Genomic DNA, 14,039 nt, shown 5'->3' on the forward strand with positions numbered 1-14,039 from the left:
GGGTTTAGTGGTTAAGCCGAGGTGAAGAAATTGAAAAAAAAGTTAAGCCCGGCTTAAAATATTGCTAAGCCTGGTTTAAAATTTAAGCCCGGGTGAAGAAATCGGCCCTAAGGGGCGATTTCTTCACCCTGGCTTAACCGGTAAGCCAGGCTTACCCATATAGTTAAACCTTTAAGCCAGGGTGAAGAAATCGCCCCTAAGGGCCGATTGACGTCCACATTTTTTAGGATTTTAGAATTCCCTCCTCTCCTGGTCCCTCCCCGACTAGAAAAATATATCAAGTTTATAACACATTGTGTTATGATGATATGAAATTTCTCTATAACTTATTTTGTTAAAAACTAGATGCAGGATGATGTTAAAATAACTAAAACAGTAACAAAAAGTACACCGGTCTAATCAAAATAATAACCTATTTTGTTATAATCAGAACACAAATATAACACAATATGATATAAATTTTAGCTTCAAGAAAACTAGTTTCTATCATATTTTGATACAATTATGTAAAATGATGTTCTGAATGTCAAAGAATCAGAACTAAATTATTTCACAATGAGTTATTGAATGACATTAGTTATACATATCATGGTTTGTTATAATTATGTTATATTTTTGTTAGAATCTTCTAGTCGGGTCCGTCACGCATGATAGTATACATAATACATGGCATATCATACTTTTTCGGACACCCCCAACCCCTTCCCCCAAAAGATGGACGTCATATTACACGGTTATCACACGGTTAATGTCTATTACGAACCGCAGACGAATTCAAGAACTCCGGAGACCTTGGTTCCCCTCCCTTCTAGAACAAAGTATTTCAACAAAGATCATTTAAGGGCACACTACCTGAATAACTTTAGTTTAATTGAAAAACATTAAATAATAGAATTTTTGATGACTTTTTTGAGCAATTCATAGCATGCGCAAAGTTAGGCACACCATGCGCAAAGTTAGGAACAATCGAAGATTTCTATTGCAGACTCAAAGAAGGATCATTAGTCTATCGTATAAGCATGTTGTTCATGATAGGTATATTTTGTTTGTTTGTAATTTTTATAACGACTAGAAATTTGATTTTTCTTAACTGCGCAAAGTTTGGTGCATACACGGTATTCAACTTTATTTGTCTTTAATTTAGAATTATGCCAAACGAATTTTAAGCCAAATGACTGTATGCTTAACGACTTTATGCCACATGGCATTATGTCAAACGGGGATGACTCGATAACAGTAACTAGGTGTAACTTAGAAATCTCACAAGTACCAAAATCAACAGTTCCTTTGATTAGCTTCAAAGGACGTGCTTGAAAAATCTACAGCAAACCAATCCTGTGAAACTTTTTAAATGTTTTAGTTGTCAATGATTTTGTTAAAATATCTACTTTTTGATAACAGGTTGGAACATAAAGAATCTTGTTTTTTCCCTTATCCTACCCAGGGCCGGATTTACAAATGTGGGGGCCCGAGGCCACAGTTTTGTGGGGCCCTTTATGAAGAGAATATATTTTTGCCAATGCAAATAAATAATAAAAAAAAATAGGGGGGATTCAGTTAACAGCGTAAACCGCTGATTATTTATTATTCTGATTAAACGTCGCGATCACCAAGGCAATCTTGGATTATTTCATTCGCAATTTCATGAAACATTTGAATAATCACATAATCATCGCTTACGCAGTTATTGAATCTGTTTAATGAATCCCCTAAATGATAAATGAAGCTTATATAAAGTAAAACAGCTTTTCAGGACATTAGATCTCAGATTTGGTTGAAATTTATTCCAGAGTTCATAGTGAAACTTCAAGAAGGATTTAAAGCTATTTTTTAAACTTTCAGTAAAATTTGTAGTGCAATCGATTGTGTCGCTTCTACGAAATCCTGGTGCAATCTCTGGAGAAGTTGCTGGTCGATCGCCATGAAGAATGAACAATTAATAAAAACTTGTTCTTGCGCAACTGCTAGAGGAGTTTTACAAAATTCCGAAATCAAAAAAGAAATTCATATACAAAATGCTGAAGAAATATTGGTGGGAGTCCATGGTAAGCTCCCGAGAAAATTTCTTATTTAAGTTCCAATAAAATTTCCCGTTAAATATCTTGAAAATCTTTAGTTTTTTTAGTTATGAAGAGAATATATTTTTGCCAATGCAAATAAATAATAAAAAAAAATAGGGGGGATTCAGTTAACAGCGTAAACCGCTGATTATTTATTATTCTGATTAAACGTCGCGATCACCAAGGCAATCTTGGATTATTTCATTCGCAATTTCATGAAACATTTGAATAATCACATAATCATCGCTTACGCAGTTATTGAATCTGTTTAATGAATCCCCTAAATGATAAATGAAGCTTATATAAAGTAAAACAGCTTTTCAGGACATTAGATCTCAGATTTGGTTGAAATTTATTCCAGAGTTCATAGTGAAACTTCAAGAAGGATTTAAAGCTATTTTTTTAAACTTTCAGTAAAATTTGTAGTGCAATCGATTGTGTCGCTTCTACGAAATCCTGGTGCAATCTCTGGAGAAGTTGCTGGTCGATCGCCATGAAGAATGAACAATTAATAAAAACTTGTTCTTGCGCAACTGCTAGAGGAGTTTTACAAAATTCCGAAATCAAAAAAGAAATTCATATACAAAATGCTGAAGAAATATTGGTGGGAGTCCATGGTAAGCTCCCGAGAAAATTTCTTATTTAAGTTCCAATAAAATTTCCCGTTAAATATCTTGAAAATCTTTAGCGGAAAACCCGGATAAATTTCTTCGCAAAATTTTTCAAATAATCTGTAAATTTAATCAGGAGGTCACCATTCATCGTTATTTTAGTATGCCAATCTCTCAATTAAAAATAAATCGGAATGAAACCCTTCAAAATAATCTAGCTAGAATTCCTTAAAAAAATGTTTCAACAGTGTTGGTGTTCTCCGATTTGAGTAAGTCGTAAGGTGCCTAAGTAAAATCACACTCAAGAATGCCAAAAATACTTCAAAATTTCGAAACCAATTTCTTCCAAGAACTCTAAAGAAAAATTTTCAAAATGTATTCAAAACCTCTGGACAGAATAAAAACGAATTCAGCAGGAACTGTTTCACTCGGCAATTGATAGAGTTTCCTCTGAAACTGAAAGGAACTCTTTCCTCTAGATTTCAGCCAAAGATTTTGTTCAGAATTTCCGGTAATTTTTTAAGGAATTGCACAAAAAATGTTTTGAGGGTAAAACTTAGAATTTCATAAGTAGCTGGACAAATAATAACAAACTTTTTCAGAATATCACAACATATCGCAAACATATTGACAGTAGACAGTGATTTGAATTATTGTGATAAAAATAAAATCAAGAGAAATTTGTCGCCGAGTTTGTCGCACTACTTTTTTTTTCTTGCTTCAATTTCTTTCGTAAAGTGAAATTTTGTGATATTGCAAATTATGGTAACTCAGGTTGTTGTCATTTTGGTCGTTTTAACGGTTAAAACATCAAAAATGAGAGCAGAAAAATGTTTCCGTAACAGCAAGTTGAAAGCAATTCCTGCCATCAGTGATATCAAATTGATAACTGTTTTTGCTATCAGTGCGAAAAATGGAAAAATCGTAAATGTAGAGTTTTTCGAATGATATGAAAATAAAATGCAATATGTTAATTGCACTGATGGTATAGCAGTTGTATTATACAACGTCGCCTAGAAGTTTTGAAATTACAATATTTATAATAAGTTGAAGTGACAGCAAAACGAAATCAAAATTTGAAATCAAATTAAATCAAGACAATCTGATATCAAATCTGATTACAAATCGTGTTTTCGATTTGCTATCATTTTGTTGTTAGACTTTGCTCGGGACCGCTGTTAATTGCCTTCATTATTGGTTAGATATAAAGTAATAACCACAAAAGTAGAAATTTTTTCACAAAAATTAATGATGTAGTATAGTACATTTAGTAGAGGATGGGAAGGCCGCCTGATTCCGTGGTAGTGGGTATTCATTCACCGTGTATCAGAGGATACCTTCTCTTTTGTTTGAAAATGATCAAAACCACCTAGCAAAGTCAATTTTCGTCGTTTATATTCATTTTGAGTAATAACTTGCAAGATTTATTTAGAAAAAACGAATGTTCAAATTTTTATACTTATATGGAGCAACATCGGGCGCGGTGAATGGAGACCATTGATTTTTAGGGTAGGGGTGATCGGGGCAATATGGGCCATCTAAGGAAATCGTTCTGAAATGCACAGAAAAACTCAATAAATAATTTATTAATGTAATTGAACCATGCTTAAGAGTGTTTCCCTTCGGGGCCGGGTCACAACGTCCGAGGCCATACAGTCCCGGACATTAAGTCGCGTTTTTTTTGCGAAATAGCGTCCAAAAGTTTGGATGCGTCATAATATCCTATGTGCCTTCTTTCCTTGGACTTCGTGGCATATCTGCAAGTTCGGACGTTATGCCCCGGAAAAATGCGCCATAAAGTCCTGGGACTGTATGGCCTCGGACGTTATGATACTGCGCCTTTCCCTTCATATTGCGTCGATAAATTATGAAAAAAACTTTTTGTTAATTGTTGGGTACTTTTGAAAACTATTGATTTTCATGAGTTTCCCAGCTATACGGGGCAATATGAGCCACCAGGCGGGGCAATATGAGCCACCATTTAAAACTCTTTTGTTTTTTTAAACAATGTTTCGTAACAAATGAGAAATAGAACAATATGATTATTTGACAACAATTTAGTGTATTTTATACAAGTTCGATTGTTTTCGTTTTAAAATAATAAAGAAACATAAGCAGATTTCATCGCATTTTACAAACGCATCAAATGTTCAAATCAACGTAGGCACATGTTTCCATCACAGGCATGAATCCAAGAATGGCATCGATGGCATTGGTTCCATCTCTCACACTCTGAGGATGAACGGACGAAGGTAGTAATCCTACATTATAGAGATCTGCGGAGGCGGCCATTGTGAGCCAATCATGCAGAGAGAACTGTCAAAGTGTGAGCCAAATGAACATGCTTATCGTTCGTAGGAAGGCGTCGTTTAAACGGTATTGCAATAATCGGAACTAAATAAATTAAAATTATTTATTTTTAATATCGAGATATTGGCGGCAATGTATGTTTAATAAAAAGATAAAATTTTATTAATTCTGCTTTCAAAAGCTCATGCTTATGAGGACACTTTTGTTGCTGCACTTGTCGAAAAAACTTCCATTGCGCTTCTTGCTTCACTTCTGCCGATATAATTAGCGCATCACTTTTGCATTGAATTTCAGATTTCTTAGATTTCTCCGCTATTTCAACAAAATTTTGAAAAAAAAATTCTACCATAGTTAGAAAATGTAAACAAAACAACTTGAACCACAACGAAGTCACGCACAAAGTTTGAACATCTAGCTTTGTAGCAAGTGTTTGCAGCTGTTGTAAACAAAACAAACAGCGTTGCCAAATCGACGTATGTAACTTCCGCTCATCTCTATGTAGAGGATTTCTAGACGAAGGGAGACACAGTAAGGGAGCACTTACAAATTACGTACCATTTTTGGCCAATTTTCTATAGTCCCTCCCTATCTGTAATTTGTTTTCACATACCTAATGCATGGCTCGTAACAATATCAAGAACTCCTCCCTCCCCCTCCAATGTACGTCATTTATGGACGGTTCCTAAAACAACTTTCCTTGGCCGTTGCCAAAGAGGATATCGTTCCATGCGAAGACCGCAAATATCCGGTTTCATTCAACGTTTGAGATGGGGATGTATTCTGTAGTGACGCCTGTGTCTTGGCGGCGTTCAGGCTGCTATGTGACCAAGTTTTTCGTTCCGATCGCCGCTTGTAACCTCACATCAGTAATGAACCATGGTTCTGCAGATAATGTTCATGTTTTGACAGCAAAATTTTGAGATTAGGTTACAAAATAAAACCGATCATGTTGGTCCGAGCAGGTATGACCATATTGCCCCGTAGAGACTAATTTCGGAAAATTCTTGTTTTATTGTAATTTCAGTTTCGAAAAAATGCACACTTGTTCACAAACTGCTCAGTAATAGTAGGAGTATCAACTGTAATGGAATATTTACCTGGGCAGTTGGGAGTTATCTGTTAAAAGCTTATTTTGGAGTTTTGAATCTTATATGATTTTTGCGTTCGTAGCAAAAAATTACATTTTCATTAATATTTGCATTTCAGAATCGAATTTTGGTACGGTTTTTACAGTGTGACATGATTGAAGCACTCTATAAAAGATCCTAAGGCTTTGAACAGAATAAAACTTGATAATAAGGCCATATTTAGGGTGGCTCATATTGCCCCGTATGGTCATATTGCCCCTACTACCACTACCCATTTAACGGGCACTTTTGTTTCAATTCAAAAATAAGTGGAATCGTACTTTCTTGGTAAACTTGCTTCGATATTGCAAAATACATACCTGATAGGTGAATTTAATTGCTTCTTGGTGAAATAATTTCATAACTACATTTAGTTAATAACTTAAATCATGTAAGCGCAGTTTTTGTTTTTTTTTACTACGAATGCAGTGCACGAGCAAAATATTGCTTCATGTAAACACACTTTAGTGTCAAAATGGTACTGTAAAAAGTTTCTAACCCGCGTTTTGACATGGTAACAATTCATTAGTGTTGTATTGGTGAAATCAAAGTGAAATTGTCATACGATTCCATTGTAATATGGAAATAATGAAAAAATATTCCAAGGCCCACGGTGAATGGAGCCCCCACGGTGAATGGCGACTTGACGGTATAGTAAATCAAAAATCTTTGTTCTTAGGGCCGATTTCTTCACCCGGGCTTAAATTTTAAACCAGGCTTAGCAAAATTTTAAGCCGGGCTTAATTTTTTTTCGATTTCTTCACCTCGGCTTAACCACTAAACCCGGTTTACTAAAGCTACGGTTTACGTTAAGTGTGGCTTATTTTAAGCGGTGCTCTGAGGTGGCTTAGCAGCGCTAAGCCAGGCTTAGACCGCAAATTGCAGAGTTTGGGTTTCTTCACCTGCTTCTTGGATACATTTTTGAACAGCAGAAATCTTTTTTATTAAAACATGTACACTTAGGAACGATGCAATTAACTACCTACATCGGCTGTTTTCCTACTCTCCGCATCGACCAATGTGGCGCTAGCTTCTATGCGCGAAAAACCGCTAAAAGTAAATCGCAAAAATATTGTATGGCGAATAGCATCTAAAGGCACATTTCTCGAAGGAGAATACATTATTCGAAAAAATATTTGATAGTGGTTGTGCACAATGGCAACCACTATTATGCCTACCAAATATTTTTTTAGGAAGAGCTTTCTATTTCAAGTAATTCAAGTTTAGATGCTTTTCACCATACAAAATTAAATGGATTTACTCCTGCTGATCAACTGTGGCTGCGCGTCAAGCGGGTAGTCCATTGTAAAACGTTTGGATACGGATGAAGGCGATGATAAAGAAAATGATTATCTACAGCCGGCGCGTCGTCAATATAAAATATTCGACATCGATTTTTGGAACAATCGAGTTTTTATATTAAATTAAAAGTCTTCAAAAAGGCACCGTGTTGAAGGTTTTGGAAATTTTTCATCTTGATTTGGAAGCCGAAAGTACATTAGCATTGAAGTTTCTATTTATTTCGTCCGGTCCTTCCATAATTTCAGGTCACAATAAACATATTTTTGCCTCTTATGGTTCAAGAGATATTATTTTTTTTAACAAACAAACTTAGGATGACAATCAAAAAAAAAAATCTTCTAATAACTTGTTATACACTGATTTCTTACAAATACTTAGTTCAAAGCACGTTTAGCCCATCGAATATTCAACATTTTGACTCATTATAAATATAAAAAGTATTATTCGTGTTGTACTTCTAAAACTTACTTTGAATAACTAATGGGGTGACGTTGGATATTTTCGGCAGGTTTGTTCTCTTCATCGTGTGGTTTTTTGTCGGCCAAATACCTGAAACATGGGCGTGGCCCTATCATTCAGCTTATTTTGGAAGGATTTGAGGCCAGCTTTGAGTTCAAGAGGTTTCATAAAACCTCCCATGACGAGAACAAAACTGTCAAAAATTCCCCTATCTAAAAATGACGCAAGTGGATTTTAAATATCCTTTTGCTACTCAGCACTATGAAATTTGATTTATATCACAACGGACTAGTTTTTGGTACTATACATTTGCAATTCAATGATTCATGCAACTGATTTCGGCTGTAGCTTGCATGATCAAAATTTAGTGTCTAGTCTAGCATGATGAACATGACCGTTCCCACCGAACCACCGCAAAGCACGATGGTACTGATGGAGATGATCATATTCTAGTGATTCGTTTTTCATTACAAAAATATTTTGTAACTCGTTGCAATACTCGATCTTTTGATCCCATTTTTGCATGATTAATATTAATTACCTTTTTCGAAGATATTCAATGACATTTAATCTAGATAGGACGAAATTATATTTTCTGCAATGTGGCACTCCAACTTTGTACAATGAAAGGCAAATTCGAACACCAAATGTTGTGGAACGATCATGTGGAGTAGGTACTAAATCGAAGATCTTCGAAACTAGCGTTGGGTAAAATATCAACAGTCTAGGTAGTTCATCATTGTTAATTTCCTTCTGCATCCGAAAACATTGCCGAGCGATTCTGCTTTTTCTGCTAAAATTTTTGTTGTTGTTACTCCATACTACATATAACGGGCATTTCAAAATATCGGCGGCTTAAAATGACGTTTCCATTGGAAAGTCACTGGAATGATATGGGAAATTTCGTTAAGCTTGGCTTAGCGTAAGCCATCGCCTTCATTTGCTAAGCCGGTGTGAAGAAATGCATATATTTAAACCTGGCTTAAGAATTTGGCTTAACTTTAAGTGTGGTTTAAGATAAACCAGGCTTACGTCGTTAAGCCGGATAGGTGAAGAAATCGGCCCTTAGAGTTATTTAAACAAGGTTGGCTAGAAGTTTTGAAATACCTTAATAACTTATTTTTTATAATAGTTTGAAGTGACAGCAAAACGAAATCTAAATTTGTAATCAAATTTAGTCACGACAATCTGATATCAAAATGTGATATCTCTTTGCTGCTGAATACAAATCGAGTTTTCGCTTTGCTATCATTTAGTTGTTGGACTCTGCTCGGGCATCCATTTGAAACACCAATAAATCCTCCGTATTAGCTATCGCCAGTTACTGTAATGTCATAATAGTTGCCAATGTTGTCACTGGAGCGAAAGTTTCCTCATAATCCACGTGTTCACGCTCACAGAGTCACAGAAAACCTTTTGCCATTAGCCTCGCTTTGTACCCCACAGGATTTCCATCAGCATTGCAAAACATTGCGCATTGCACTCCTCTAAAACCAATTTCTTTCTACATTCGTATTTTCCCCACATGGCCACAATCAATAGCTTGTATTCTGTAGAAAAAAGTTTGCATTATGCATCAGCAATATCGTTTAACAATTTTTTGAAAAGTGCGCAAAGTTAGGCCTTAGGTGCGCAATGTATGGTACGTTTACGGTATAATCCCTCTGGTTCCAACGTGTTAAACTGACTCGAAAGATACAATATGCTGTCCCAAATGGGCATTTTAGTGACTCAGACGTTTATGTGAACATTATACATATTCCACAATCATTTAGTTAGAGCTTCAAATATTGAGGAACTTGAACAGTTATCTTTGCGGAAAGTTAACCTTTCGTTTTTCCAACATACCTAACTAGACATGCGTGATCATTCAGTCGTTACATTTTTTTGTTTATCTGAGGTAGGTAACACATAGGTTTTGTTGTTTCGATTTTGGAGAAAAAATACAAACTATAACTAATTATTGGCGCTGTCCATAACCTGTAACAAGTTACGCGTTAATATAACATATTCTGTGTAATCATATATATGTGTAAAAACAAAGTGCTTTTAGTTTAGATAAAAATGCTTATTCCAATTTGATGTGATGTGTAATCTTAAATGTTTTTCTTCATAGGCATCCCGAAGGACCCTGTCAAGCACGCAAAGCGACTAACGAAAGTGCGGTTAAACCTGAAAAATTCAACACACAAAATAATCATCGCTTATCCGATCAGGATGAAAAAGTTCTTAGTGTTAGTGGAAAGAAAAAATGTTCTCACTGCAATAATGAATTAGGTGAATGTGTTTTTTTTTGTCATTGTGGGCTAACATTATTATATTGTTGTTTATTTTTAGGGCGTGGAGCAGCTATGGTTATCGAAAGCTTGGGTTTGTTATATCACATCGATTGTTTCAAGTGTTGTGTTTGTCACACACGTCTCGGCGATGGTTTCTCCGGTACAGATGTCCGTGTGAGAAAATATAAGTTACACTGTCAAAACTGCTTTTCGAGTGAAGATGGTATCAAGTTTAGTTGTGTATAGAATAAAATAACATGCAATTTATTGTTGTACATATAGTTTAATTTAAACACCGTCAGATCCGTTAAAATTGTTATTTTATATGTTTATGATATTTTATTTATAGCAATAAAAATGCAAAAACACGTTCAAATTTGGGTATTTATTATATTCGAAGTCATTTAGGGGGCCCCGGGGCTAAAAGGACACCGGAGCGAGAAGGACACCCAAGCAACACACATGTTATATAAAAGTTACGACAGCGCGAGTTTTGGTTGTATAAAAGTTTATTTAACGTTATTTCAACACAATGTTAGAATTACGTAAAATTAACTTCTATATAACCAAAACTTGTCTTATATAACATGTGTGTTGCTTGGGCACCCGTCGATTTCTCTATGAAACGTAAACAATATAGCCCTAATGGACTACCCGCTTTGCGCGCAGCCACAGTTTTGATCAGCAGGAGTAAATCAATTTAATTTTGTATGGCGAAATGCATCTAAACTTGAATTACTTGAAATACAAAGCTTTTCCCGAAAAAAATATTTGGTAGGCTTAATAGTGGTCACCATTGTGCACAACCACTACCAACTATTTTTTTTTTCAAATAATGTGTTCCACTTTGAAGAATTTGCCTTTAGATGGTATTCGCCATACAATATTTTTGCGATTTACTTTTAGTGATTTTTCGCGCATAGAAGCTAGCGCCACATTGGTCGATGCGGAGAGTAGGAAAACAGCCAATGTAGTTAATGGACTACCCGCTTGGCGCACACCCACAGTTGATCAGCAGGAGTAAATCAATTTTATTTTGTATGATGAAAAGCATCTAAACTTGAATTACTTGAAATAGAAAGCTTTACCACAGACAAACAGACGTAACACTTGCGAAATTTCCATCGACCACGCTTTTAACGATCATTTTAAATTTTCATAGTTGTGGCTTTCACAACCAGAGGCGCGCGCATAGTTTTCCTATGCGTTTGACGTTTCACACTAGCGCCTTCTGTTGACGATATGGCACAACACAGAGATTCGTGCAACTTTTCCACCAGGTGATGGTACCTAGTGTGAACTGGGCGATGGATTTCCATCAAAATCGTTCAAGGTGTTAAGTCTGTTTGTCTGTGGCTTTACTGAAAAAAATATTTGGTAGGCTTAATAGTAGTCACCATTGTGCACGACCAATATTAAATATTTTTTCGAATAATGTATTCCACTTCGATAAATTTGCCTTTAGATGCTATTCGCCATACAATATTTTTGTGATTTACTTTTAGTGATTTTTCGCGCATAGAAGCTAGCGCCACATTGGTCGAGGCGGAGTTAATGGGCTACCCGCTTGGCGCACACCCACAGTTGATCAGCAGGAGTAAATCAATTTTATTTTGTATGGTGAAAAGCATCTAAACTTAAATTACTTGAAATAGAAAGCTTTTACTGAAAAAAAAAAATTTGGTAGGCTTAATAGTAATCACCATTGCACAACCACTATCAAATATTTTTTCGAATAATGTATTCCACTTCGATAAATTTGCCTTTAGATGCTATTCGCCATACAATATTTTTGCGGTAAAATATGGTATGGCGAATAGCATTTAAAGGCAAATTTATCGAAGTGGAATACATTATTCGAAAAAATATTTGGTAGTGGTTGTGCACAATGGTGACTACTATTAAGCCTACCAAATATTTTTTCAGTAAAAGCTTTCTATTTCAAGTAATTCAAGTTTAGATGCTTTTCACCATACAAAATAAAATGGATTTACTCCTGCTGATCAACTGTGGGTGTGCGCCAAGCGGGTAGTCCATTCGCGATGATTTCTCTCGGAATTCCAATCTATTCGAGAGTTCGAAGGTACGCTGCTGCCACCTGGAAAAAGTTTACTGTATGCGTGAAGGACCGATTTTTTAGCATGGGGAAGCATAGGAAGTCAGTTTTCAAATGCTTCTAAAAAATTCAAAACAATATTTAATTAAAAGCGGGTTGGTGTACGTGATGAGAAATTCAATTAGCAAACTTTTTAGCATATAATTTAGATTAAAAAGTTTTTTCCCAGATTAGGTACTGATTGTGTAGAAAACGAAGATTCTTAACCCGTACATCAATCCGTTTTTAATTAAATAATGTTATGAATTTTAGAAGCATTTTAAAATTAACTTCCTATGCTTCCCCATGTTAAAAAATCGGCGCTTCACGCACATGATCAACTGTGGTAATTTGCTTCGTAGTCCCCAATATTCCATCGCTTTGACCTATTTCTTTGTACTTGTAGAATAATGGGCTCTGTTTACTACTAGGGTTCATTCCAACCTGAGGATTGCCTAAAGTTATTTCGTTAGAAACTGAGGATCGCCTCCAGTTTGGTTTACAGCCTGAGGATCGCCTCTAGGCTGTATCCGAGGATCGCCTCCAGGTATTTCGTTAGAAACTGAGGATCGGCTCCAGTTTTGTTTACAGCTTGAGGATCGTCTCTAAGCTACATCCGAGGATCGCCTCCGGATATTCCATTAGAAACTGAGAATGGACTACCAGCTTTGCGCGCAGCCACAGTTGATCAGCAGGAGTAAATCAATTTAATTTTGTATGGCGAAATGCATCTTAACTTGAATTACTTGAAATACAAAGCTTTTCCCGAAAAAATATTTGGTAGGCTTAATAGTGGTCACCATTGTGCACAACCACTACCAAATATTTTTTCGAATAATGTATTCTACTTCGATAAATTTGCCTTTAGATGCTATTCGCCATACAATATTTTTGCGATTTACTTTTAGCGATTTTTCGCGCATAGAAGCTAGCGCCACATTGGTCGATGCGGAGAGTAGGGAAACAGCCGATGTAAGTAATTCATTGCCTCTAGTTTTTTTTTATAACCTGAGGATCGCCTCCAGGTTACACCCGAGGATCGCCTCCGGAAAATTCGTTAGCACCTGAGGATCGCCTCCAGACGCTCTACCGTACTGTCATCCCGAAACCAGGTTCTACTACACAAGGGAACGCCCTAGATTCTGAATAATTTCTTAGCAACCCAAAGAAGGGTTATTTCAAAACTATTCAATTTCATACATAAATATTGTTAGAACAGCTAAATTCCGACTTTTATTTTCTACCTCGGGCTGCTCGATATAGTAAGCCCTGAAGAATGCCTACAGAACTCAAAATGAATTAACTAAAGACACTGTATGCATATAGTGTCTTTAGAATGAATTAACTACATCGGCTGATTTCCTACTCTCCGCATCGACCAATGTGGCGCTAGCTTCTATGCGCGAAAAATCGCTAAAAGTAAATCGCAAAAATATTGTATGGCGAATAGCATCTAAAGGCAAATTTATCGAAGTTGAATACATTATTCAAAAACATATTTGGTAGTGGTTGTGCACAATGGTGACTACTGTTAAGTCTACCAAATATTTTTTCAGTAAAAGCTTTCTATTTCAAGTAACTAGCTGACCCGATGTGGCTAGCCACGTTAGCTAAAAAAAGATTGTTTTTAAAATTCCAGCTACACTTCTTCAATGAAACTGTTTTCGAAAACATTCCAGAATCTCTCTCCAGAATGCTTCTCTCTTGAACGTTTAGTAATCTCCAGAAAGTTCTCAAAATTTAATGAATTCTGATTTTCCAGACCTTTTCAGAAGGTCCATTTGACTTTTTTTGAA

The 14,039-nt window shown here is 35.8% G+C and overlaps 1 protein-coding gene across 1 annotated transcript in view; it reads left to right on the plus strand.

Moving 5' to 3' along the window:
• LOC134291205 (uncharacterized) overlaps positions 1–10,524 on the plus strand; it is a 73,526-nt gene extending 63,002 nt beyond the window's left edge. The window contains exons 11-12 of the mRNA XM_062858678.1: positions 9,986–10,146; positions 10,207–10,524. Coding sequence (XP_062714662.1) covers positions 9,986–10,146; positions 10,207–10,394 — 349 coding nt within the window. The 3' untranslated portion in view covers positions 10,395–10,524. The remainder of the gene's footprint in view (positions 1–9,985; positions 10,147–10,206) is intronic.
• Positions 10,525–14,039: the final 3,515 nt, after the last annotated feature.

The sequence above is a fragment of the Aedes albopictus genome, chromosome 3 (genome assembly GCF_035046485.1).
Source record: "Aedes albopictus strain Foshan chromosome 3, AalbF5, whole genome shotgun sequence".
In the NCBI taxonomy this organism is placed as follows: Eukaryota; Metazoa; Arthropoda; class Insecta; order Diptera; family Culicidae; genus Aedes; species Aedes albopictus.